Source organism: Phaethon aethereus (genome assembly GCF_964289735.1).
Source record: "Phaethon aethereus genome assembly, chromosome: 16".
Taxonomy (NCBI): Eukaryota; Metazoa; Chordata; class Aves; order Phaethontiformes; family Phaethontidae; genus Phaethon; species Phaethon aethereus.
This window is the reverse complement of record NC_138592.1, coordinates 11,178,853-11,202,744: the sequence shown is the minus strand read 5'-3', so window position 1 is coordinate 11,202,744 and position 23,892 is coordinate 11,178,853. Positions and strand designations below refer to the sequence as shown.

At 45.5% G+C, this 23,892-nt stretch overlaps 1 protein-coding gene across 1 annotated transcript in view; it reads right to left on the bottom strand.

Annotated features, from left to right (window-relative positions):
- Nucleotides 1–9,954: 9,954 nt before the first annotated feature.
- STK4 (serine/threonine kinase 4) overlaps nucleotides 9,955–23,892 on the bottom strand; it is a gene marked incomplete at both ends in the record, with an annotated part of 46,614 nt that continues 32,676 nt past the window's right edge. Inside the window, one exon of the mRNA XM_082007213.1 lies at nucleotides 9,955–10,113. Coding sequence (XP_081863339.1) covers nucleotides 9,955–10,113 — 159 coding nt within the window. The remainder of the gene's footprint in view (nucleotides 10,114–23,892) is intronic.

Below are 23,892 nucleotides of genomic sequence, written 5' to 3'. Positions count from 1 at the left end.
AGCCAGCGACAACCCTGCTCTCCCGTGGCTGCAAATGGAGGCTGCGGCGCTGGACATACCTCTGCCAGAAAGGGAATGAGAAAAAAAGAAATACAGGTGACCCCTGATCAGGCACTGCTCCGGCTGCGTGAACGGGGATTGTCCTCCGCCCTGAGGTTTTGCGTTGTCCAGGGTGAGGTGAAATAGCTGGAGGGTGAGGCAGCCCCCGACCAGGCTGACTGCCCTTGCAGGTCCTGTGCCAGTTTGGCATCGACTCCAGCCCCAAACTCGTCCTACCCCCGGCTGGAAACAGCCTCGAAAGGCTCAGCTGCCCCACCAGCCACGGGGGAAAGAGGGTTGGAAATGAGTCCGTATGGGAGGAGATGTGGTGTCCAGCTCAGGGTGAGCCCCACTGCCCCCAGCCCCTGCAGTGGGACCGACGGGACCTCACCTTCCTTCCACCGCAGGTGGGATCTAACCGCTCTCCTGCACTGCCAGCGCTGCGAGCCCCCAGGGATCTGGGTCTGGGGGCTGCGCTGGGAGCGCGGCACTGCCGGTGCAGGAGATGACCGGGCAAAAGGGCTGCTGGAGCGGATCAAGCTGGAGGAACCAAGTGGCCACCCCCAGTGAGGCTCTCCCCCTAAGCCCTTTGCCCCGTGGGGCTCCCACGCCGCCGGGCATTGATTCAGAGGAGCGGCTGCTCTCTGTGGCTGCTGGCACCCAGCCCGCAGGGAGAGGGGAGGCAGAGTGCCTGGAAAGGGCTGTCGGGGAGCCGACGTGGGGGCAGACACTCCTGGGCACGGAGAAGCTGCCTCTGCCGTTGCCGTACGCTCGTGATTTCTACTGTGGGAAGAGCTGCCAGGGAGCCCGGGGGTTGCAGCAGTTGGTCATGGGGTGGAGGAGATGACCGAAGCCAGCCGGATTCGGCACCTGCCTCGATCCCCCTCACCACAACCCCCAGCACGGCTTCGCTCTGCTGCCTCGTCCCTCCCAGCCCTGGGGGCAGGAGCGCTGTAGAAGGGGGATCACGCTGCCCCGGCATCACGGCTGTCCCCACAGGGAGCCGAGATCCCCGGGTGCCAATGCACGCACCTCCGCTCTGCGGGGAGGGAGCACCCCGTGTCCACGGGAGAGCCGCGGCGGAGGGGACCTTGCACCGCTCCTCGTCACCGCGGCCTCTGGGCGCCTCACAGCCGGGCAGGGAGGTCCGCCCGGAGCGCTGGGCCCCTTCCTGCCCGCATCCCCGGCCCGGCTGAGCACGTTTGGGGCTGCTCCCAGCACAGCATTAATTCCCTACAGAGTTTTTCCTTGTTCCCCGGTTCTCTGTTTGGAAATCGTGCAGCTCCTTTGCGCACAGAGGAATACACGCAGCAATGCCCGATCCGAGCAGGAGAAATGCGTACCCTGCAATTACTGAATCAGCGAGAAAATACCTTAACGGCAGCAGGATGGCCCCAGGCACCCGGATCATGGTGTTTGCCACCGGTTGTCCTGGCTGGCTTTCGGCACAGCCGCAGTTGCCAGCACTGGCTCTGCCTGTAGGATCTGCTGATCGTGGGGAAGAAAAGACAAAGCAACGCCAGCGTGGGTCCAGCCTTTCTGAACCCCGGTGGGACTTGGGGAGGGGTCCCCAGGGAACAGCAGTGCGGGGCTCACACTCCTCGTGTCATCGAGTCTTCCAGTACTGACGGTTTGTGGTCCGCTCTGCGCTCATTCTTACTGCAAGCTGGGACCAGCGAGCTCCATCATCTGCTCCGACCAGCTCCCGCTGCACTGTTACTTGAATAAAGGAAGGGTTTTCCTCGTCTCTCCATAAATATTCCAGTAGCAAAATGTATTAAAATGTGAAGACTAAATGACATGTATTAATTAAAAAACATTATGCAAATAATTAAAAGAGCATGTAAATTAATTTTCTATCTATGCATGGGATGCATACTGTATATTTTATTAAAGACCTAAACGACCCACTTTGGAGGCTGGTTTTCTGTTCCACGGCAGCTCGGCGCGCCTGCGCTCGTGCAGCGCGTCGGCTGAGCTGGGCCGGGTCAGTGGGTCGGCGCAAGCGGCCCCCGGGCAGCGGGAGCAGCCAGGCTGCTCCCGGAGCGACCGCAGGTCCCCGTCAGCCAGCTCCAGCTCCGCCTCGGAGTACAGCGCAGCTCCCACCCGGACAGTCCCACCTCACCCCTGCCCCGACGGTCCTCGTGCCTGGACCGCTGGTGTCATCCCAGCGGGAGCATTTCGGATAACCCGTCTCGCAGGAGGCCCGATGAACCGGGCGTCCCCGGGGAGCGAGGGAATGGGTCGGAGCCGCAGGGTGCCGGGAAGAGCTGCGCAGGGAGCCGGGCGTTTCGGCTGGGAGGGAGGGAAGCACAGAGCGGCTTTTGGAGGGAGAGGAAAGGGTCGCAATTAACATTAAAAATGCAGAATGATTCCCAAAGCAAAGAGCTTGTCCCATCCGAGTGTGGTTTGTTCCTCCATCCCATTTGCTACACACCCATGAAATCTGGGAAGCAGGCGGGGAGGAGCAGAAATTTGCAGAAACGCACACACGAAGGGATGCGAGAGCTGAGCCGCCGGCGTGAGCAAACCCAGCGCTGGGAGCCGAGGAGCAGCAGCCGGATGGTATTTCCCCTAACAGCCCCGCTTGCTCTAAGAAATTAATTTCAACCCCAGGTTTGTGGGACATGTTTTGGACTAAAAGGAGACAAGGCTCAATTTTAAAGGAAAACATAGTTCAAGTAGAAAGTGTTTGTTGCTTAACTTGGTTAAGCAACATTTTAGGCACACCTTTGCCCGCCGAAGGCTGGAGGACGTGTGTGCACGTTCCTGGCGGCTGCCCAGCCCTTCCGCTCGCAGCTGCGGCTGTTAGCAAGCGCAGGGGATGGGTGCCCAGGGTGAGGAGGGGATACAGCACCCTGCAGCTCCAGAGACCTGAGAGGAGCCGCTTCATCCCCCTCTTCGTCCCTGCTGCTTTCATTTGCTCCAAGTATTAAAGCCAGGAGGGCTTGAAGACCACTCGGACAAATTTGGGCTAGCTTGTGCAGCTGCTCAAACACCACAGCTCTCTTTAAATCCCATCTCCTGGCATGGAAAATGTCCCCTTGGCCCTAACCGCATCCAGCCTCCGCTGCTTTCCTTGCTGCAAAGGCAAAGCTCAGACCGGCTTCCAGCACCCGGCCAGCAAATTGCCCGTGATAGGGACTGTGGTCATCAGCAGATGAGAGCTATCACTAATTAAGCTACATTATCACAGGCTGCCTCTGGCCAGCACTGCTTGTGGACTTGGAAAAGTTCAGTAGCCCCTTGGGAGGGTTAGAAGAGCCCTAAGGATAGCACCACGCAGCACCAGGCTGCCTAAGGAAATACCTTTGCACTTGCAGAGGGTTTTAAGCGCCCAAGCAGCGGCTGAGCGCACAAGGAGCAGCATCCCCGAGCAAGCCCAGCACCAATTTTCTCTCCAGAGAGGAGATGCTCCACCAGCATGGCCGGCTGCTCCGAAGGGGTGGCTGCTCCCCAGGAGCTGGCTCGCCTGTGTTTCAGGGGCTGTAGTTTGTGCCCTGGTGCTGTTTGGGCTCTGCCCTCCTTTATCCTGACGGCAGCACGGAAGGCTGAGCTCGTTGCGGGCGCTGCGAGCGGCCTCTGATGCTCTGAAATGAGGGGGTGTCTCTGGGCTGCTTGTCTGCCGGGGGCTGGCTGGGGAGGGGTCTCCCCAACTGCTGCTCCCCCTGCGTCAAGTGCATTCCTGTGGTAGGAGGGGAGGATTAAAAATAGAGTTTAATCTTTATTCCTTTAAGAGTTTTTGCATAAAAAAAAATATTCCACATGCTGCTAATCTTTCCAAGGCAAAAGCTTCCCTAACTTGGGGGTTAAAAGCAAGGCAGGACCTCCGGCGAACCCCTCTGCTGTGCTGCAAACGGCAGCTGCTCCCGGAGAGGGCAAGCTCGGGTTTGGGAAAGCCAGGAAAAATGTTTTCTTTTTTTAGCCTCCTGCTCTCTGGGAAGACATTAGGATCTGTATGGCTATGAGTAACCGCACTAGGAAAATCCTCCCACTGCTGCGCAGGCAGATCTAGCAGAGCTCGAGTTCTGCAGAACAGGGAAGAACGGGGTGCTGGAAGGTGCCCAGCACCAGAGGAGTGGGTGATCACAGCCCACATTCGCGTTAGCGAGACGCTTCTGTGCAGCGATGGGTTGCCAGGACTGGTCTGACTTACTATTTCTAAGGCAAGTAGGAAATTCATGTTCTTTTGCTAATCCCTAATCAGTTTTCCTGAGCGCGACTGTGTTTTCATTTGGTACAGTGGGTAAATCAATTAAACACTTTATCAGGTTATTTCTACAAAAGCTGCTCTCCACGCTCCCGAAATGATTGATGACGGAGTGACTCTTTTGCCTCCAGGGAATGGTGATTAAGGAGTGACCTTATTAAGCTATTTTATGCAGCTGAGAATTAGACAGCTCTGCTCAAAGAGACAAACTAAATGTCATTACTTTTGTTTAAAACTTCTTTGCCAACTTCCAGATCCGCGATGACCCTGAGCACGGCCTGTGCACTTGGCTGGTTATTGGAAAACCGGGAGATTTTACAGGGCTTGATCTGTAGGAAGGAAAGTCTCCTCAACAGCAGCGTTTCTGGGATCTGTCCTGCTCATAGGCTCCTACAGCCCTGCTGATCTCAGCAGAGTCCAGGGAGTCAGAAATCAGAGCTGACTGCCTGAGCATGTATGTGTCAATCAGCGTTACTTGCAATTCCTGTATTTGCTGAACTATGTGTAGACACCAGTAAAGACACACAGTACTGTAATTCAACTTTTTTTTTTACAAAATTATGCTAAAACTTTCTCCTGGTAGTAGGAAAGCCCCAAGGTCTGCATATACTCGTGGGTTCACTTCAGCCTTTATCTGAACCATAGCTATTAACTCAGTTGTCAGAAACACATAAACTCAAGGCTTTTGTTCTAACTGTTTGAGATAGCCCAATGAATAGCCTTGAAGGGATGGAATTAAGTTAACCAGGTAAGTCTAGACAGGTCACACAACTTCAGGAAAGGAGAAACACAGGTCAGGCGTGCAGGGAAGTGCCGCACCAGCGATGCACGCTCACAACCAGACCTTGAAGCTGGCGAGAGCAGCAGAGGGGGAAAACTGCTCTGGGCCCTTGTTTCAAGATCATCCCCTCTACGGTCAACGAGCGATGGTCCAGAGCTTGTGAGCTTCTCAGGGATGAGGAGAGGCCGCCCTACAGCTCAGCGATCCCTTGGTGGTGCAGCGGCAGGTCTGCAAGAGGCTCTTCTGCTGCTGTGACTACTCCGGATGGGATCCAGGGACTCTGGGCTGCCTCTGCTTCCAGTGCTGTATTGATTTTAATAGAGACAACCTAGAGGGGAGCAGAACAGATTGTGCTTTGTAGATGGAATTGAATTGTTTTAAAGTTTTTAAACAAGTTGGCTCTCTTCCTGGACTCTTAAATTAAAGGGCAATTAAATCACTTTTAGTATGGAAAGAGCTAATGGGTGTTTCCTGGTTTGACTCTTTAAAATTTTGCCAGAGTGATTAACGCAACGAAAAATTGTCAACTCTCAAGTCAGGGCTGTCAGCCAACCCCCGAAGCATTTATCTAAGCACATGGCTCAGGCTCTTTTGGCCTGTGGACAGGAGGAAATGGGACAAAATGAGGGTGTAGGAAAGAGTAGCTGGGCATACAGGACACTGACACAGCAACACCTGTACCTTAGTACTGCTTATTATGGGAGGAGGAGAAAAACTGCTGGTGCTACTGGCTTCATGGAAAGTTTGACTTTTCCCCGCCACAGGGGAGAAAAACTTGGCTGAACATCAGCCCCAGCTCATGGCTACTTGTCAGTGCTGGTTTCGTCAGTTATATGCAATTAGTGTTAGTGCAGCAGGTGCGCTGCTCCAGCACGAAGGGAGAGCACGTGCACGCTCCCCCGGCACGGCTGCTGCTGCACTGGGAGCGCAGCCCTCCGTGCTGGGGCTCCGCAATACCCTCCTGGTAGCGTTGCTGAGAACATGCAAGAGCTCCAGGCTTTCCCAGTTACTAGAAATGCCCGCAGCCTCCCTGCCTTTGATTTCCACTCTCCTTCCTAACATTTAAAAGCTCAGATCTATTTTGTTTCTTCCGGGATTGCTAACCACGGCTGACTCCTGAATGAGTTCTGTCTCTGCTTCAGTTAGTCATCCCTTGAGGACAGATTTAGTAACTGTTCGGGGAAACCACGTAGAAGCCAACAGTTCACCGTTGGAAGGCAGCACCCACTCACTGTCAGCTTCATCTTTTTCTGAGCTAGCAAGCTGAAAGTGCAGCAAGTCAGCCCGAATTAGGCGAGCGAGCCTCTGGCCTCACCCTTGTGTAGGAAGGTGGGGAAATCGATACGTCCCTAGTCCCAAACCTGACTGCAGGCTCAGGAAAGCTGCTGCAGTGTGAAGTGAGAGAGCAGACATGGCAAGTATCTACAGCAGAGTTCACCGTCCCCGTCTGCCGGGGCAAACCGACCTCCTACACGATGGCAGCTGCGGGAAGGGCTGCCAACGCCGCTCGCTGCGGGAAACGGCCTGAACTTCCACCGCGCGTCCTTCCGACCAGCCACCGAGCCGGCAGCACGCGGACCTGCCCCCGAACGGAAGCAAATCTCTCCTTGAGGTGCAGAATTAGTAACGTTTTAAGGCTAAAGAACTGCCTGTTCAAAAATGTGTGTCTGACATGTTTACTGCTTGTGTTTATTAAAGCGCACATGCTCCTCCAGAATTTTACATAGTACTGGTTGACTAGAGGCACATCATGTTAAAACTTGTCCTGATAAGCAGTAATACATCAGAGTATTTTAATGCATAAATGAGTCACAACACTGATTCTTTCAGGTAAGGACAGTTTATTTGCCCCTTTGAACAAATAAGGCAAGATATTTGAGAAAGATCAAACAAAATCTCCTGTATCAAACTCAGAGGAATGCAATAAAAGTTACTATTTCATACATATACAAACTAATGACCCAACACTATTATATACAAACAGCCAGATTTTACAAAATAGCATTTCAAGTCAGCACTTTATGCCAGTGTTGCTAATTTCTTTGTTACAAAAAAGTTAAAGCTACAAACTTCACATTTTTAAGTCTCACATGACCAACATCATCAGTATCTCTGGGCTTTAGAAGCAAAGATAACGGTTTGTCCAGAACACTTTCAGCAATGCAGATGGCCCCAAGGAACACATGAATGCAGATTTACAATAAAGCAAGCTTTTTGCTTAAAAACTTTGTTGGAACAGCTTTCCCTTATGGTACGAGCCTTGGTCTTAGCCTGGAGGACTCTGAGAAGTGAGTAGGTACTATGCTCCCAGACACTCTACAAAAGGACCAAAAAGGGAATTATTTTCTCTAACAGATTGAAAAATCAGTGAAGGAGAAAATAATTCCTCTGCATTAGAGCTCCAAGTGCAAGAAACATCATCAAGTCTCAGCCACCGCAAGCATTTAAGAAAGGTTCAAAGACAATTAAGCCATTGGACCAGTTTTATTTATTTTGGTTCATTTGCTGTATTTTAAGACAATCACATCAGCAGAGTATTTCAAGAGTGCTTACATTCAGTTACAGCAGTCACCGGTTGCATATTCTGTAAATAGACACCACCCTGTGGTGTTTCACTTAAAACTTGGTTTTTCTAATGCCCTCCGATCACTAGAAAGTTACCTACACAGTGCAGAGGTAAAACTACTCCCAGCAGAATCTGCTTGATCCATGCCACACGCAAGCAGTGCACCATTTAGCACGTCACATATCCCTGTGTCTATCACACTGGAGGTGTTGGGCCAGATCCATCCAAGCGACAATATCAACGCCTGACCAGAGAAAGCCCTCCTAAGTTGTGGGAGTTTCTCTGATGCAAAGGGTGCTCACGAATATTGCTCGTAATAAACACATGCTCAGGGCAAAACGTATTGCACAGATTTCAGACGAGCACTGTATGAGCCCTGATGTTCACACAGTGCTTCACTAGACCTCATCAGAGAGTCCAGACCAAGGGACTTTAATCCATTAACAACAATGAAGCTTCTAATTACCTGGCTTTCCCAATTCGAAACTTTCCTAATACTTGAGGCTATCAAATAGCTGGTCACCCCCGGATGTATCCCTTCTTCAGCACCCTAGACACACTGCCTCCTGCTTCCCTTCTCCCTCTGGGACAGCTGCTTTGCTGATCTCTGGAACAGCCGTGTTCGCACCGCGTATCAAACTGAGACAAACCGATGCAACCAGATCTGCAAAGGGGGTAAAAATGGCTTGGTTCCTTTCACAGCAATGGAGCATACCTGTTAACAGTAGCCAAGAGTCTCTCCAAGGGGTAAAAAGAGCCTACGGAGGCATGAAACGAACACCTCGCCTCTCTAGCAGCATTTGATTCAGGAGACACTGCTATTTAGTTTAATTATCGAGGGGATGTACCAAGGCCTATTTCAGAAGAATGACATGGAAACTGTTCCCTTTATCAGAGCAAAAGAAAAATAAATTGGTAGAAATACTTGGTCTGTCCAAGTATTTCATCACATGCTAGATAAACCTAAAACCACGTAACTCTGCTGTTACAGCCCATGAGGCAGAGGCATCACTTTGGTCTCTGCCCTGCAAACGAGGCTCGCTTCTTTGCTGCTTCTGTTTACTCTCCACTCTACCAGTGTGAGTTCATTGCACCATCCTCACAGCGATTGTACATGCTGGGGCATTTTTGTTGATTGAGCTATACTGGGTAGGAATGGCAGGGAGATTTAAAGAAAGAACACAAGAGCATCCAGAGGAACTGGAAGAGAAGAGACTTAATCTCTTCCAGAAGAGCATCAGTAATTGTCTTCTCAACCAGATCAACTCAGCCATCACTCCACCACCATAAATGCATGTCTCTGTGAATTCAACAAAGTCTTTACTTTCAGTTCAACTTTTCTGATGTGCTAAACCTTGCAGAAATGTGCGGGATTGTGAAATTAAGTTTTTATTCAAGCATCTAAAGATGTAAATCTGAAATGAAGCCTATAAAGTATTTCACAAACAGTGGAGATTTTTTAAGTCCTCTCAGACACAGCAGAAGTACCTAATTCCTGAGAGAGGTTCACACAACTTCCACCCACTCGAATACTGTTTCCTTTTCCCAGCACTCCACCATCAGCAGGGTCTCCCTGAAGGACATTTCCAAAGAGAGAGACAAAGGGCAGCAGGATCACCAACTGGCTTTTGGGTTTAAGTCCGTGTGGATTTTCAACTGCAGAATGTAATTTCTGATGGAGGCACAACATGCTTTATCTACTCGTATTAATTTGTAAAGTACACAAAAAGAAGACAAAACTGAGGTCTTGAAGAAACCATACTTGCTTAAAGCACACAGTGTAAGGCATGGGGTTTATTACAGGCTTTTAAAAAAATGAGATTTAAGTTTTTTTCAAAAGGCTGGAACAATTTGTACATGTTCTCACCTGCTCTCTTCAGTGACCTAAAACTTATCAGTACCTTAACAGTAGAAAGATACAGTTAAGAGCTTGAAATTGGGTCTGTGCATTCACAAAAAACAACAAAAACAAAAACCACAAAAGATGCAGCCGTTAAATACCACAATCCATATTAACTTACAACAAAACGGACTACTGAAAGTTCAGTTGAAAAGAGCGCGAGCCAACTTTCATTAGCCTATTTCTATCTGTTCCTCTGATTTAAAAACAACCCCTCTAAGAACAGTAACAAAACTCCTTCGGAAAAATGTTTTAAATATATGTCTAACATTAAAACATACCATCAGGATTTTCCACTTAATGGCATTCCTGAGTTCACAAAGGTGCTATGGAAAAATAAATGAGCAGAAGTATTGCCCTCTATTTTGCTAATGTATTTCAATAGAAATCAATCTGTTTAGTAGTCGTAAAAGCAAGGAGCTGATTGTTTGAGGATGGAAGAGTATTCTACCAGTGGCTCAGAAGTTCTGCTGTCGCCGCTTCTTGGCTTCAATGGCATCAAGGATCGGCTGCCGCTTTGACTGGTACTTCTGGCGGATTTCTTCAATCTCCTGCTCCATCATGGGGTCCAGGGCTGAGAGCCTCCTCTGAAGTTCATCGACACTCCAAGTCTTTAGCTAGCAGGGAGACAAAAGAAAAAACAGACATCGGCATCAGTACAGCCACCATCCACACATCTACAGAGATTTTGCTGACATCTGACGGCCACAATGCATCTTCCAGTAGGAGAAGGTGAACTCTGAGCAGAAGAACTCTGCTCCAGACTGCTGCTCTCAATGAGACCGGCATGAGCCTCAGGATATTGGGCTGCTTTTGCTCATTTTACAGATACATTACATGCTCTGCTTAGTGACAGCATGAGTGTATAAAACAACCAGTAAAACGTTTCCCCCATTGAGTTGTTTTTCCAATGCTTCATTTTGTGGGCTTAGAACAGAAATACTGTATTGAGATGGAACAGAAGCAAAGTTTTCTCCCCCTCTCCTTTGCTTGCAACCAACCTTCCTTCTGCTAACTGACAAAAGGAGACAGAAGGGAATAGGAATTAAAAAAAATAATTGAGAAAAGTTGCATTTGAAAGAAAAAAAGAAAAGCATTTATGTACAATCAGGCTGAACCTCAATCATGGTGAGGAACTTGGACTCCTCTAAGCTAGAAGTCCCAGAACACACAACAGGTCACTTTGGGTCAGCCTTATACTGATATAATAAGCAAGTACAATTTGTATTTTACTGTATATGTGAAGATGTCAGGCTAGTCTGGACAAGCTTCTCTTCACTGAATTCCCTATCTGCCTGCCCTTTGTTTAATTGGCTCCCTTGTGCATGCCAATTTGCTGAGAACTGGCACAGAAAAGTTTTATTCTGTGATTAAGGGATGCCAAGTGTGGCCTGGGACAGTTTAGATTGTCCATAACTACACCCTTTACATAATATTATATTATAACCTGCAGAACTGATAGGATTTTAGGATTATGGTAAAAAAATATGGCCACTAGATAAGCTTCAAATATTCACCTGAGCACCAGTCCTTTTCCCATCCAAGACCAAGTGACCCCCCAGAAACACATGGGAGACACAGTTTTACAGCCACTGCAGCCGGATGGCAACGACTATTTGCACCACCTGCTTTCAGCGACCACCTGCGCTGGAAACCAAGAACATGCAAAATAATTTGGGTTTGGGGTTTTTTTTTGTGAACAAAGAAGCGTCAATTTTTAGACTTTCAGCGAATGTCGTAATTGAGTGACTTATTTTTACTTCAGTTAAATGCAAGTGGTGTGCTGTCCTGGTTTAGCTGTTAATTAGATGGCTATCGTGGTTATTCTTCAAGCCATTTCTGAATCAAAACACACCGTGAAACACTTGCTGCTTATTATAAGGCAACAACTGAATTACTGGCTGTTTAATGGCAGTTTGCATCAGTCCTTAAAATGTATGTAAATACTAAAATAAGGAAATTCTGATCCTTCTTCCTGAGGTGGAAGACACACCAGTTCCCAAACCACAAAGTTATCTGCTAGCTGATTTCTCACACGGTCTTTTGAAATTCTTCAGCATATTCTGGTAAATAAGATATTTCCCAATTGCAGTTACAGGATCATGAATCCACTTTAATAATCTAGGCACAAGTGAAACAAAACCATTTTAGCAAGGGTATACAGTCTTTCGGCCTCTCCAATCAGGCAACTGTTCATTAAAAAGACAAAGCACTTCCTCCACAAAGATATACATTATTTATACACATTAATGCAACTTTACCAGACAGCAGTTTAAGTTGATCCATGGCACCAGTTGCCTTTTCACACTAATTTATTATGGAACAGGTAATTATTCAACATTCCCGTTCCTCACAGCCCAGGGAACTGAACAGTCAAATAAAAATGCAAAGGAGAAGAAAACATTAATTCAAGTACTGAACACATACACTAAGCAGCTATATCAGAGCAAATGGCTGTCAGCTCTGCTAGACTACTAAGAGAGAGTTTTGGAAGAGATCTAAAACACCTCGCTCATAGTTTAAGCCAACTATTAGAAGTCAACAATTATCCTAGGGCTGCAATCTTCCATGGATGCCCTTTGAGCCTTCTCCACCATCCTCCCGAAGCGTTGGGTGCTGCTTCCAGCCAGAATCAAATTGCCAGAGTTGGCGGATCAGAGGGCAGAACAGATTTACAGCGATGGTCTCTCCAGATCCTGAGAACATGGCAGTAAGAAGAAAAAACTGCCCTATTAATGTTCTTGAACATGATCTAGCATCATGGGATATCCCCTGTGGATACCGACACGCAAAGTCGTTCTGTAAAGAACTGCTTGCCAAGGGACGCGGTGGCTTGGACAATGCCTGGGACTGTGTGTTTCTCAGGACAGATGGCTAACGGTATGGAAAACGCTTAAAGTACAGCTAAGTCTGGAGTGGGCAAAAGCCTACAGACACATATTAAATGAACAAGTTGGGAAGCGGGTTACCTGCGCAGACGCGTGCTGCAGAACAAAGCTACTTAAGGAGGCTGCTCAGGGGTTAAACAGAACGGGGATGGTGGGAGAAGGAAGAAGCTACTTAAGGAGGCTGCTCAGGGGTTAAACAGAACGGGGATGGTGGGAGAAGGAAGTGAGGCAAATCGATGCAGTGCAAAAATCTAAGAGCACAGAAACGCATCTTGTGCGCAACGCTGTGTGTTGATGAGGATGAACTAATCACAGCGTTTTCATCCGGAATAACATCAGCGTGGCGGTGAATGCCATGCCACTTCTAAAAGAGGCAGAGAAGCCAAAGGGCAACGCCAGTAAAAGGTCCAGAACGTGACTGTTCACCACAGATGAGCCGATAAGAGCCTGACAGGCGTCCAATTACTACTGAGGGCCGAGCACCCACACAGTTGCAGAGGACATCCAGCCCTCTGCTCCCACTGTGCTTCAGGCCCACGACAACACGAGCCCTGGGACGGGCTATTGCTCAGCTTGTCCCTCCACTTCCACACACAGCTTTACAAGGAGAGAAAAAAAAAAAAAAAGACGAAAAAAGAAAAAAAAAAAAAAAAAAAAAAGAACTGCTTAAAACCTAATGGCCTCCATTTCACTTTGCTGCGTGGCATTTCGCTCTAAGCCAATGCCACAGACAGACTTTCTCCCAGAAATGAAGTTTTTAAACTCTAGCATATCTGTCTCTGCAGTAGTAGGCTCCTGGGATACTGACATTATTCTCTTGGAGAAATGCCAGAAGCAAAATAAGAAAAGAAGGACAAGGACAGAGCATCTCATGACAGACGGTTACTCAGGGTAAAGTCTCAGTGCTGAACAGCTGCAATTAGAGCTGGTTTTAGCCATGGGCTCAGTCCCATTCCTCTCCTCACTTCTCCTCAGCAATTCTTCTGTTTTAAGAAATCTAAGCGTCTTTGTAAAAGCTATTTATTTTTGTCCACAGTGATCAAATAGCTAAGACAAACTTTTAAAGGAAGGAATCTCATTTCAAATGTAAAGACTGATATAAAATACTTGTTCTAAGGTTGGTCAAACACATCTATTAACAGGGAGAGGTGGCAGCGCAGTGAAACCGTTCAAGCAAGGTCGTATGCGCAGAAAGCAAATTTTTAACCATTTGATTAACAGTTGTATTTTTACTCAAGATTTTGAGAACGATCTTAACTCTATAAAAATGCTCAACTGAAGACAAACGTCAGAGGGGCAAGTGTTCACCTGAAAGCCTCTCACCCACGGCCTTGCATGCTGTTCGCTGCTCTTCAGGCTGCGGACACCGCTGACAGCAACATCTTGTTTTAATACGCTGATGGTTTCTACTATATAATTCAGAAGGACATATATAATTACATCCTTCAGAAGGACATGACCTACGGCCTTTTCATGCATAGGCAGTAATGACGGACAAATCAGGAACAGATTGTTTGATAAAGGAGAAGATTTGTAAGCTATTCATGACATCCCTTTGCCAGCATTTCAGACACACTTGCGGATAACTACTCCGCTGAACAACGTTCGCCTCAGCAAGCTGCCTCTGAGTTGCTGTCCTTTCAAATCAGCATTTTAAAAATAGGGAAAAAACCTCCAAACACTTGCATTTGTTACAGTCAGGTAAAGTGTTACTGCAACATGATCTTCGACTGAATGTCAATGAACCTAAGCAGCAAGAGGAGAATGAAGGCTCTCTGCAGACATGTTAGATATCGCCACAGGTTCAGTATTCAAGGGTACCATGGCCTGACATTTATACATATGCAGTTCTGTCCTGAGCAAGAGGCAGTCTAAAAACCTGCCACAGCATTTTTAAACAGACCATGCCAGATTTCTGTTTCACACAAGATTTGCTGTAAAACACAAAGCCTAGAGAATTAGCTCAGCCCCTTCCCTGTCCCCAAGAAAAACAAACAAAAACCCAAACAGCAAAAACTTTCTGAATTAGAAGCTGATGCAAACGATGTACTACAGTTCTCTTGGTACCCATAGTCCTTACCCTGAAGGGCAGCCATGCCTCATTTTCTTACAGCAGGGTCTGTAGCTTGACCAGTTTGGGACCTAGTGTACTCCTCTGGTCCCTCAACGGCCCTGCAGCAGCACAAGGTCACCGCTGACTCGGACCAGTCTGCACTACTGACATAAATACGATGTTGTCCAGTAATCCCTGAGTCACTTCAGCTATCATTCTTATTTGCTCCTCTACCAAAAACACCGCCAGCAAAATACTCTTGCTGTATGAATTAAGAGCATCAAATAGAAATGAGCTATTTCCCAGCAGCTTTCACACTTTTTCTCCCAACACAGAGCACTAACTCACCGGCTACACAGGAATCAACACATATTATCTTGGGGCAAGTGAAAAACATGTTCCTCCTGCAACTTTCTTTTTACTTGCTGACACTGGATCTGATCCCTAGATTTAGCACAAAGCCTTTTCTTTGCATCTTTGCAATGTTTCATGCTATCAGGGCTTTGTTTTTAAACACTGTCTTAAAAGTCCTGAAGTTTGTGCCAAACACAAACCCTCCATCTCCAGGGACGGGATGCAATTTTCTATCATCATAATCATCATCTTTCAAACATGCAGATGGACTCTAACAAAATCTGAACATGTATGACATTGGTGAGATGGGTTATTTTCCTCATGGTGAAAGTCTTTGAACAGTTTTGCAGAAGGAGGATGTTTTCAAGTTTTGATACTACAGCAAATCCTACAAATAAAATTAGAAAACTGTTCTCTCCTTCTTAGCCCTATAGTCAGACCCCTTACCATAATTTCTGTGAGTTTGAACACTTCTTCCACATGCTTACACAGAGTATTTTCTGAATATCCTCCCTCCTTTACCACAAACAGCCTATGGCTTTTTAAAAAGGAAACACCCAGCTGCAGCAACCAGTCTGCCTTTCACCCAAATATTCCAGGTGGCATTTACTGCTCAGCATAACTTGATGGCAAACTTTTAAGTTTTAAATAGCCTTTAGAAAAACTGGCTTTAGCAATTATCACTTCATAAGGGGCAGTGGGAGTTTGAAGACTAAAATACAGAAGTAATAAAATTGCAGCTTCCCACGCTACACAGGGAAATAAATTCTTAGTGGAAAAGATATGAGCTAGATGGGAACTAAAGAAAAAACAAATTAATTGTCTATTTAGCATAGCTTTTATTGTTGTATCTTCCTTTTCTGCCTAGTTTTACACTGCAATCTAACAGTTCTTGACTGCATGCCCAGTGACCAAAGCCCCCCCTAAAGAAACTCATTTGTAAGGAGCACAGCTCTTCATTTACTTGTGTGTAGTTAGACAGGCAAAATCTAAACATGGCTTGAGATGGATTTTTATCCAAACCAAGTTATCTAAGCTACGCTAAACATTAAATGCCAACTAGGAATTTGCTGCTAGTGATAATGAAAAATACTACCACTGTAATACAGGAGCAATAAGCTACTTTGGAAAAACAAAACATCAGGGCCCTTCACAGGAGGCTATTGATTATCACACTCGACATCAGAAGCGGCTACATACCAGACATAAATAGAAAAGAATTCCTACAAATAGTCTGTAAGTGTTCAGACGTCCTTTGCGAAGGGAGGCTCTTCACGGAAGAGACTAATTAAACTCTTGCTTCACTTGACCTTGACTATCAGCAATGCTATAAAGATGCTTCCCTTCACGGGAAGGGACATCCAAGGGCACACTTGTACTCCCTCTCCAGGATCCTGCCGATCAGTTCGATGCATATCCACCTCAACTTCTGAACTCTTCTTCTATCACCTCCTCAAGCAGTGTATTATTTTTAGGAGGCGATCACCCGTTGGATACCCATTGCTGCGATTATTTGTAGCAACCACCTCAGAGTGTAACTCAGCCTGTAGCATGCAAGAGTGCATGGGTGCTATAGAAGACCACGAGATAGGGAGAGGTATCAAATCTCAAGGAGCATAAATGTGAGCTCTGACAAGCGTTAAGAACTGAAATTATTCTGGAATTAGCTTTCTGCAACTTGAAAGACTGGTTACACACAGTATCAATTAAATGCTCGTATCAAATATACTCTGAAGGAACAGATTACTGAATAGTACTATGCACTTTTTTTAAACCAGCAGAAAAAAGCATTCAATTTCCCTGGCCAAAATTAAATGTAGAGGGTGATTTCTCATGCTAAGCAGTGCTCCAGACTTTAGGTCTTGAAAACGGTAATATATATCGGTGTTGGAATAGCATGCCATTTTTTTTCCTTAGCATTTTTCCTGAAATGCTGGCTCAATACCATTTGGCATACTTTCAATCACTGATCTAAAAATTAAGTGCCTTGTTCTCATTTATGTATCTAGCATAAGGAGGCCTCGATGTAATATATGAGCAGGCGTTAACTATTTATTCACTTTAGGTTGTCCAATGCAAGGGACACAAGAATCTAAGAACCTACAGGCACTTACCGCCCACTTTTTATCCATGATTGTCAGGTCCCTACAACTTCACAAATCTGTCAAGAAGCCATGCTACAGAGGGCCTACAGAAAATGAGAACAAACCCCAGTGCCTACACAAATATTAATTATCTTGATTCCCCCCCCCCACCCCATTTAGCATTAGCATGTCAGGGAAGTTTCTCACTGTTATGAAAGCAGTGGATGAAATGCACTCACCGTGGGATTTCATGCAAGATTAAAAATGCAGGTATTAATCTTTCAAAGGATTTGAAAAATAAGTCTCAGCAGCACAAGTTTCTGCTTTTAATGCATCTTAATTATTTAGGCAATGTGCTAGCAAAACACATCATGGGCTGCAGCATCCAGCACAAGCCAAAACAGCACTGCAGCTACAACTTCCCAAAGAAAGTGAACAGGATCTGTGATCAGTGCACATCTGGAGACAGTTGTTTCAGGCCACCTCATCTGGACCGCACATGACTTCCCACAAAGAAATAACACTCAGCTTTCAACTGGATCAGCATATGCTCTAGAGGCCAAGTCAACTTAAGTCAGTGCAAGTCAAGCAGCCGAAACAGTTAAATGAGTACAATCACAGCATGACTTTTTGTGGAGGAAAGACAGACACTAACACCCACTCAGAATTTGATCCCTAGCTGAACTGGAAAAAAGTATTTTAATCAAGGAGGATTGTATCGGAGGAGACCCAGGCCTTCTCAGATGACGTGTTTGGGCTAGCGCTACCTTACTTTCACAGATGTGGAGTTTTATGGCTACTGAAAGTGAGACATCTTACTGCTACAATGCCAGTAAGGATCCTAGTTATCTTCTATGTAGGTCTGCTTATTTGATTAAAATAAAGGTGTGAGATACCAGACCACTGTACCTGTACCATTCCTAGAGAATTACTGGAAGGCAATACATGCCATTCTCTTTCCTGCCCTGCTCCCTGCCAGACATGCTGTGGAGACGACATCTACACGGGAAACTTCCCTCTGTCCTGCATCTGCAGGAAGGACTACTGCCAAGACCTCTCTTTTCGGCTTAGCAAGGCTCCTCTCAAGCCGCCACACGATCAGAGCCGGAGGGGCTTCTCGGAAAGCTGCCCCTCGCCTCGAGCACTGCTGCTCGCAGCATCAGCACCACTTCACCGATGGAGTCTCGCTCGCGCGCGGCTGCCGAAGCAAAAGGCTGCCTTCAGCACGAGACAAGTAAAAGAGCCCAGGCTTCGTCACTGCCAGCCTTCCGGCTGTCACCTGGATGGCAGCCGCGTAATGCTGTAACATGGGTCCAAGTTGAGCCCCAACTCGGGTCGGCCTGAACGAAAACTCTGCTGTAGCCTTGGGGCCAGGCAGCCCGACCACCACCCACCCAGCTGGCCAGGCTGACCTACGCGCAGCTCTGGGCTTCTGCTGTGCCTTGTCTTGCCAACCTAAGAGCCACGTAACAGCCGAGATCTCCTCGCAGGGAAATTACTTACATGCTTCCTCAGTCACCCCTCATTCCTCAAACATACGCTGATACTTGATTTTCTGATTTCAGGGGATCTAAAGGGTCTATATGAAAGTATGTGTGTGTGTGCCAAGTCCCACTCCATGCTCAGGATTTGGCTCTTCCATAGCGAGAACCGCCACAGTATTATTCCTCGACTATCTCTTATTTGACGGTATATTTACACCCGTATCATTTGATCCTGCTGGTTCAGCAAGGACCGTCCTCAAGCGTATTTTCAGTAGCTAGTTCCTGTGGCCGCTATGGAAGAGACATAACCACATGCTTTAGACACACAACTGCTCCTCCACCAGCTAAGAGGCATCTTTGCTTTGCTTTCTCACCCTCCCCACAGTTCGGAAGTTTTCCCCCATTTCTCGAAAGCCTGTATGAGCTTTGCAGTTGGCAAGATATCAGAAAATTCCCAATGAAGAAACCAATTTCAGAGAATTATAGCAAACATCCGGATCTCCCTGGATACTCTGGCTACCCAGACATAACTACGCAGCGATTATGCAGAGCGGTTACCCACAGAGCAGAGAAGATTGCACAACTGCGGGAACACCGTAGCCTGCATCGATAACGCTGGCATCCCCGAGTTGCTCTTAGCCAAGAATTGCAGTTTATCAATCCTTACTGTAATCCCCAAAAGGCTCAAGAAAGTTTGGTGTTACAGCCAGCACACCCATATAACCTCTGCACACCGTTATTACCCTCAGCATTGTACAGAAGTTATATTAAGGAAGAAAACCCACCCAAAGTTCTACTCATTGATATAAGTGGTCTTAAAAAAAAGGTTTTTTTAAAAACAGCAATGCATTTTAATCTTCTGAGCTCCAAGATTAAATTTCCTTTTTTAGCCTTAGTATCAATTACGAGTGTGAATAACCGTATTCATTTCCAAAATCATCCCAAATACGATCCACACTTAATCTGAGCAAAGGAAATTACAAATTGTGTCAGTGTTATTCTGCAGCACTGAACTTTGAGAAGTCCAAACCTTAAAAACCTTTAGGGACTTAGAAAGTGGCCGACTAATCCTGTAACCACCAAGACAAGTTATCTCACTGTTTTTTCTGTTTTTCCCCCTCCCCCCCAGTAACTGAATTAGAAACCAAGCTAAAAGGTCAGCCTGTCTGGACAAGCAAGGAAAAAAAAAAGATCAAAAAAGAAGCATCACTTGCTTATAAAAACCGGTTGCTTGCCAGAGATTTGATTAAGGAAAAACACAGCAGAGGTTCTCTAAGTGGTTATGCTTTGATTTTCTTAAGTAAGAGTACCAAAATACCTCTGGACATACTAAAATAAATCATGCCTTTGGGCTTTGAAGATCTGGCTAGCTGCACAAATCAACTGTAAAGTACACAGCTGACCAACCTGTTGGGTTTTTTTCCCCCTCTTTTTTTAAGAAAAGCAATCTGTCAGAAAATTATGATTCCTTTAAACCAAATTAAATTTTCTACAAATCTGAGTTTTAAGTTCTGCTAGGAAGGGTATGTGGGCCTGTAATGGAATGTCCTTCCAATCCAACATAGCCTTTCCTCCTAAGGGCTCTACTCACCTCAGGATTAACAATTAATTTATTTATTCGGCACCACTTATGCTGAATAAAGCAGAACTCCTGAAGAAGTAAAAGTAGGAATACCTCAAGTAAGAGTGATTCCTTCATACAATATCGCTTCGTGTACTATTACCATGAAACACAAATGCAACTGAAGTGGTAACCAATCAGTTAACACTAAATTAGTATGTGAATACAGCCTTCTGTTAATAATGTAGAGTGAGAAGTTTGCTACTGGTTTATTAGCATCGTCAACTCATCTGAAGACTTCACACACTTAAATGTGCAATGCACAATGAAGGCTTAAGACATGCAGTTTCAGTTTCACAGAATCACAGAATCACTAGGTTGGAAAGGACCTTCAAGATCATCAAGTCCAACCATTAATCCAGCACCACCATGGTCCCTAAACCATGTCCTGAAGTGCCACATCCACACGTTTTTTGAACACTTCCAGAGATGGCGACTCCACCACCTCCCTGGGCAGCCTGTTCCAATGCCTGACCACCCTCTCAGTGAAGAAATTTTTCCTAATATCCAATCTAAACCTCCCCTGGTGCAACTTAAGGCCATTTCCTCTTGTCTCAAAGTCTCTTGTTTCAAAGGCTTAAGACTATATCATCCATGGTAAGCAGGCATTATAGATAGGCCAAAGTTGTTTAAAACTATCTTAACACTTGAGAGTATTAACCTTTATTCAACAAATGTTTTTAATTTGAGTTTTAGTCTCCCAGTTTATTTCTGACTCCAAGAGAGCTGCTGAAGGGGGTTTGTTTCCAGGAGGACCACACCAACTCCCTAACTCACATACCCACAAGTGAGGCTCGTCACAAAACCCCGGTGTGACGCTGCTCTGCCTCCCCTCCTTCGCTAAGGGAAAGGAAGCAATAGCTGCCATTTCAAGGCAAGGAAGACAGGAGAGAGAATTAAAAGCTTTCTGAGGAAAGACTGGAATACAGAGATTTCCAAGGCATTTTAAAAAATGAACAGCTGCATGACCATGGGAGAGGCTGTCGTCGTCTTTAAAACCAGGGGCATATGTTTAATATCTCAGAGACAAATATTTTTTTTGAACAATCCCCCAGCGAACCATCTCCGTAAAATCCATATCACATGAACCTGCATGCCTCGCATACAAGGTTTTCCCAAGCGTTCACTATTACTTGGGCACCTATTTATAATGATCCTGTAGGATGGCAAGTCACAAAAGAAGAAGGAACTAAGCACACCATTTCAGAATAATATTCCTTTCAGACTATATGAGTCTTTGTGTACTAGGCTACTCTCTCTCTCTTTTTCTTGAAGGTTAAATCTCAGGTTTTGAAGCCATCTGGTCACTGAGGTTATTGAAATAAAAGCTAAGGCAAACCTCCCAGGATACCCTGGCCACTGGAAGCAGCCATGGCCAACTGCAAACTCCAGTACCTTCTCTGTACGAGCAAAACCTCAAACATGCCCCACACACGATGAAACTGCCCCTTGCAAAGTCTCCTGCTGATGTAAGCAGGGAGACACCCAGTGATTACACGCACCAAATAACACTGGCAATAAGCAACATCTAGATTGTTCTGCAGGTTTTATAGTAATACAAGAAGAGGGTGCACAAAGGTGGATGCACCAGGTCCCGAGGTCAGAGCTGAGATAACTTTGCTCAGCCACAGTACATTATTTGAAGTTCCTGAAATGGACAGACACTTGTCCAGATGAGACCCGGCCCCTTGGAAAGTATTCACAGAGGCTTGATGGAGACTTTATCCCCAGGCTTTTCCCTTACGGTCCAGAGACTCCATCCTCCAAGAGGCAATCCAGAGCAGCTATATTAGGCTCCTGATGCAGAGAGTCCTCAAAAGGAGCTCTTTTTGCTACAGATGAGAAAAACCTGGATAAGCTTGTCTTCTTAAGCTACATTACCCTTTACAAACATTTGTACTGACAGATGAGTTGCAAGAAGATTTTAGAAGCATTTCAAATAGATCCCATTTGAGCAGCAGTGTTCTTCTTTAAGGGAGATGCTGTGCCAAGAACACACCCAGCCTTGAAAACAGATCTCAAGGCATAACGAGGCTCTGACAGGTTTTCTGAAGAATTGAGTATGCTCACAGATTTCTCCAACATCACACCTTCAATTATTAACTCCTCTTCCCTTTCTCCCAAAGCAGAAATGCACGTTGCAGCCTGACCTTAAACATACAGCAGTAGTGGAACAAATCCCATGATCAAAGATGCTGGATGAAGTTCTGTTAGTTACTTAGGTCATCCACAAAACTTTCAGTCAATGTCTCAGCTGATTAAATACTACCGGAGGAAAGGGTCCTCAAAGATAGTCCAGGATGTTGAATTTACAAGTCCGAATACTCTCACATAAAGTTGATTTCAGGTGACATTATTTCAGTCTCCATTAAGGGCTATGACCTAAGCAATTCAACACAAAACAACAGCAACTCGTTTTACTTCCCACTCACCACAAGTTTCATTTAAAAGCCTTATGTCAAAGAAGGCCTGCTAGATACAAAAATATAGCAAAAAATGAAATTTTGACAGCAAGTTGTAGCAGTAAGTGCTTTGCAATCAATGTCAGCATGCACCAAAGTGAAAGCAGGTGGTGAGCAATGACCCCGTTACCAAATGGAAGAGAGCAGAAATCTATTCTCTTCCACAGCAGGTAGAAGTCAAGCCACTGAACTACCTTTTTCAATTTCAAATACCACTAACAAATTTTAAAACCAAATGTAGTATCTTATGTGGTTGTTGTTGTTATAAAGGGAATTTAGAAAGGTTTATAACACCTACATACATGGAGCTTGCTGTAAATCACATTGGTGGTTTGAAGCAGCCATGAATTTGATGAGGTTTGCAGTAAGGTTCCGACTGTCTTCCTCAGGCAAATGTTACAGACGATTCAAGACCGCTTAAACAATAAAAGAGATAAGCAAGCTGTTTCTGGGCTTATTTTTAAAATGACTGTATGTTTGATTACAAGGTGACAAAATGAACCACTTTTCCTTAATAAAGATGTCACAAGTTAAACATATTTGCTGGGAAGAACATACTAAATATGCTGAAAAGATAATGCTTAAAAGAAACACAAACAATTAGCAGAGCTTTAAAAATTCTTGGCAGATGGCTGAACAAAAAAAGAAAAAGGAAATCCATCTAAGGGACATCAATGTTATGAATCAAGGCAGGTGACATTTAAAACCAATGAATAAAACATCACAAAAACCTGTCTCTTTTTATAAATCATACTTCACAGTGGAAATTACATCTAGGTACTACACTTTACTTCAAGATGTCCCTCAATTAGCAAGAGATACCATGGGGGTATGTTTTCAGGTTTGGAAATTAATAGCGTTCAATTCTGGATTGCTTTCTGCTGTCAGTAAAAAAAAATATTCTTTTTATTTGAGTCTGTATTGTTCCCCCCCCCCAATTATGGTCATAATGCTCTCCCACTGAAAGAAAGATTTATTTTAATTCAGCTCAGCACAAGCAAGTATCTCAAGTTCCTTTGTTTCCCAACTAGGAACCTGCCCTAGTTCCATAGGACCTAGACAGGGATATTCAGCCATCCCAGATCTGGCTTTATCTCTCAAACTGATGAATGCCCGAGCAAATAAGTTCACTTTATGATCAGAGTAAGACTACTGGAAGAAATCATTGCCTGAGAAATAATTTTTATTCCAGCCACCACTGGGAAAAAGGAGAGTTCATGATAGATGAAGGGAAGAAACTTTTGGACAGAGAAATCTCTGAAGATTCAACTCATAGTGTTTGGCTTAGTCTTGGAAAAAATGTTGTTGAAAAAAGCTCTACTTTAACCAAACAATTTTTTTTCCCTACTATGCAAAACTATACATATTCAAATTAATTTTTGGAACAATCAATCTTCACACATCACACAAGGGCGAGAGAAACTTGCTCTCTTATAAAAAAAAGAATGTA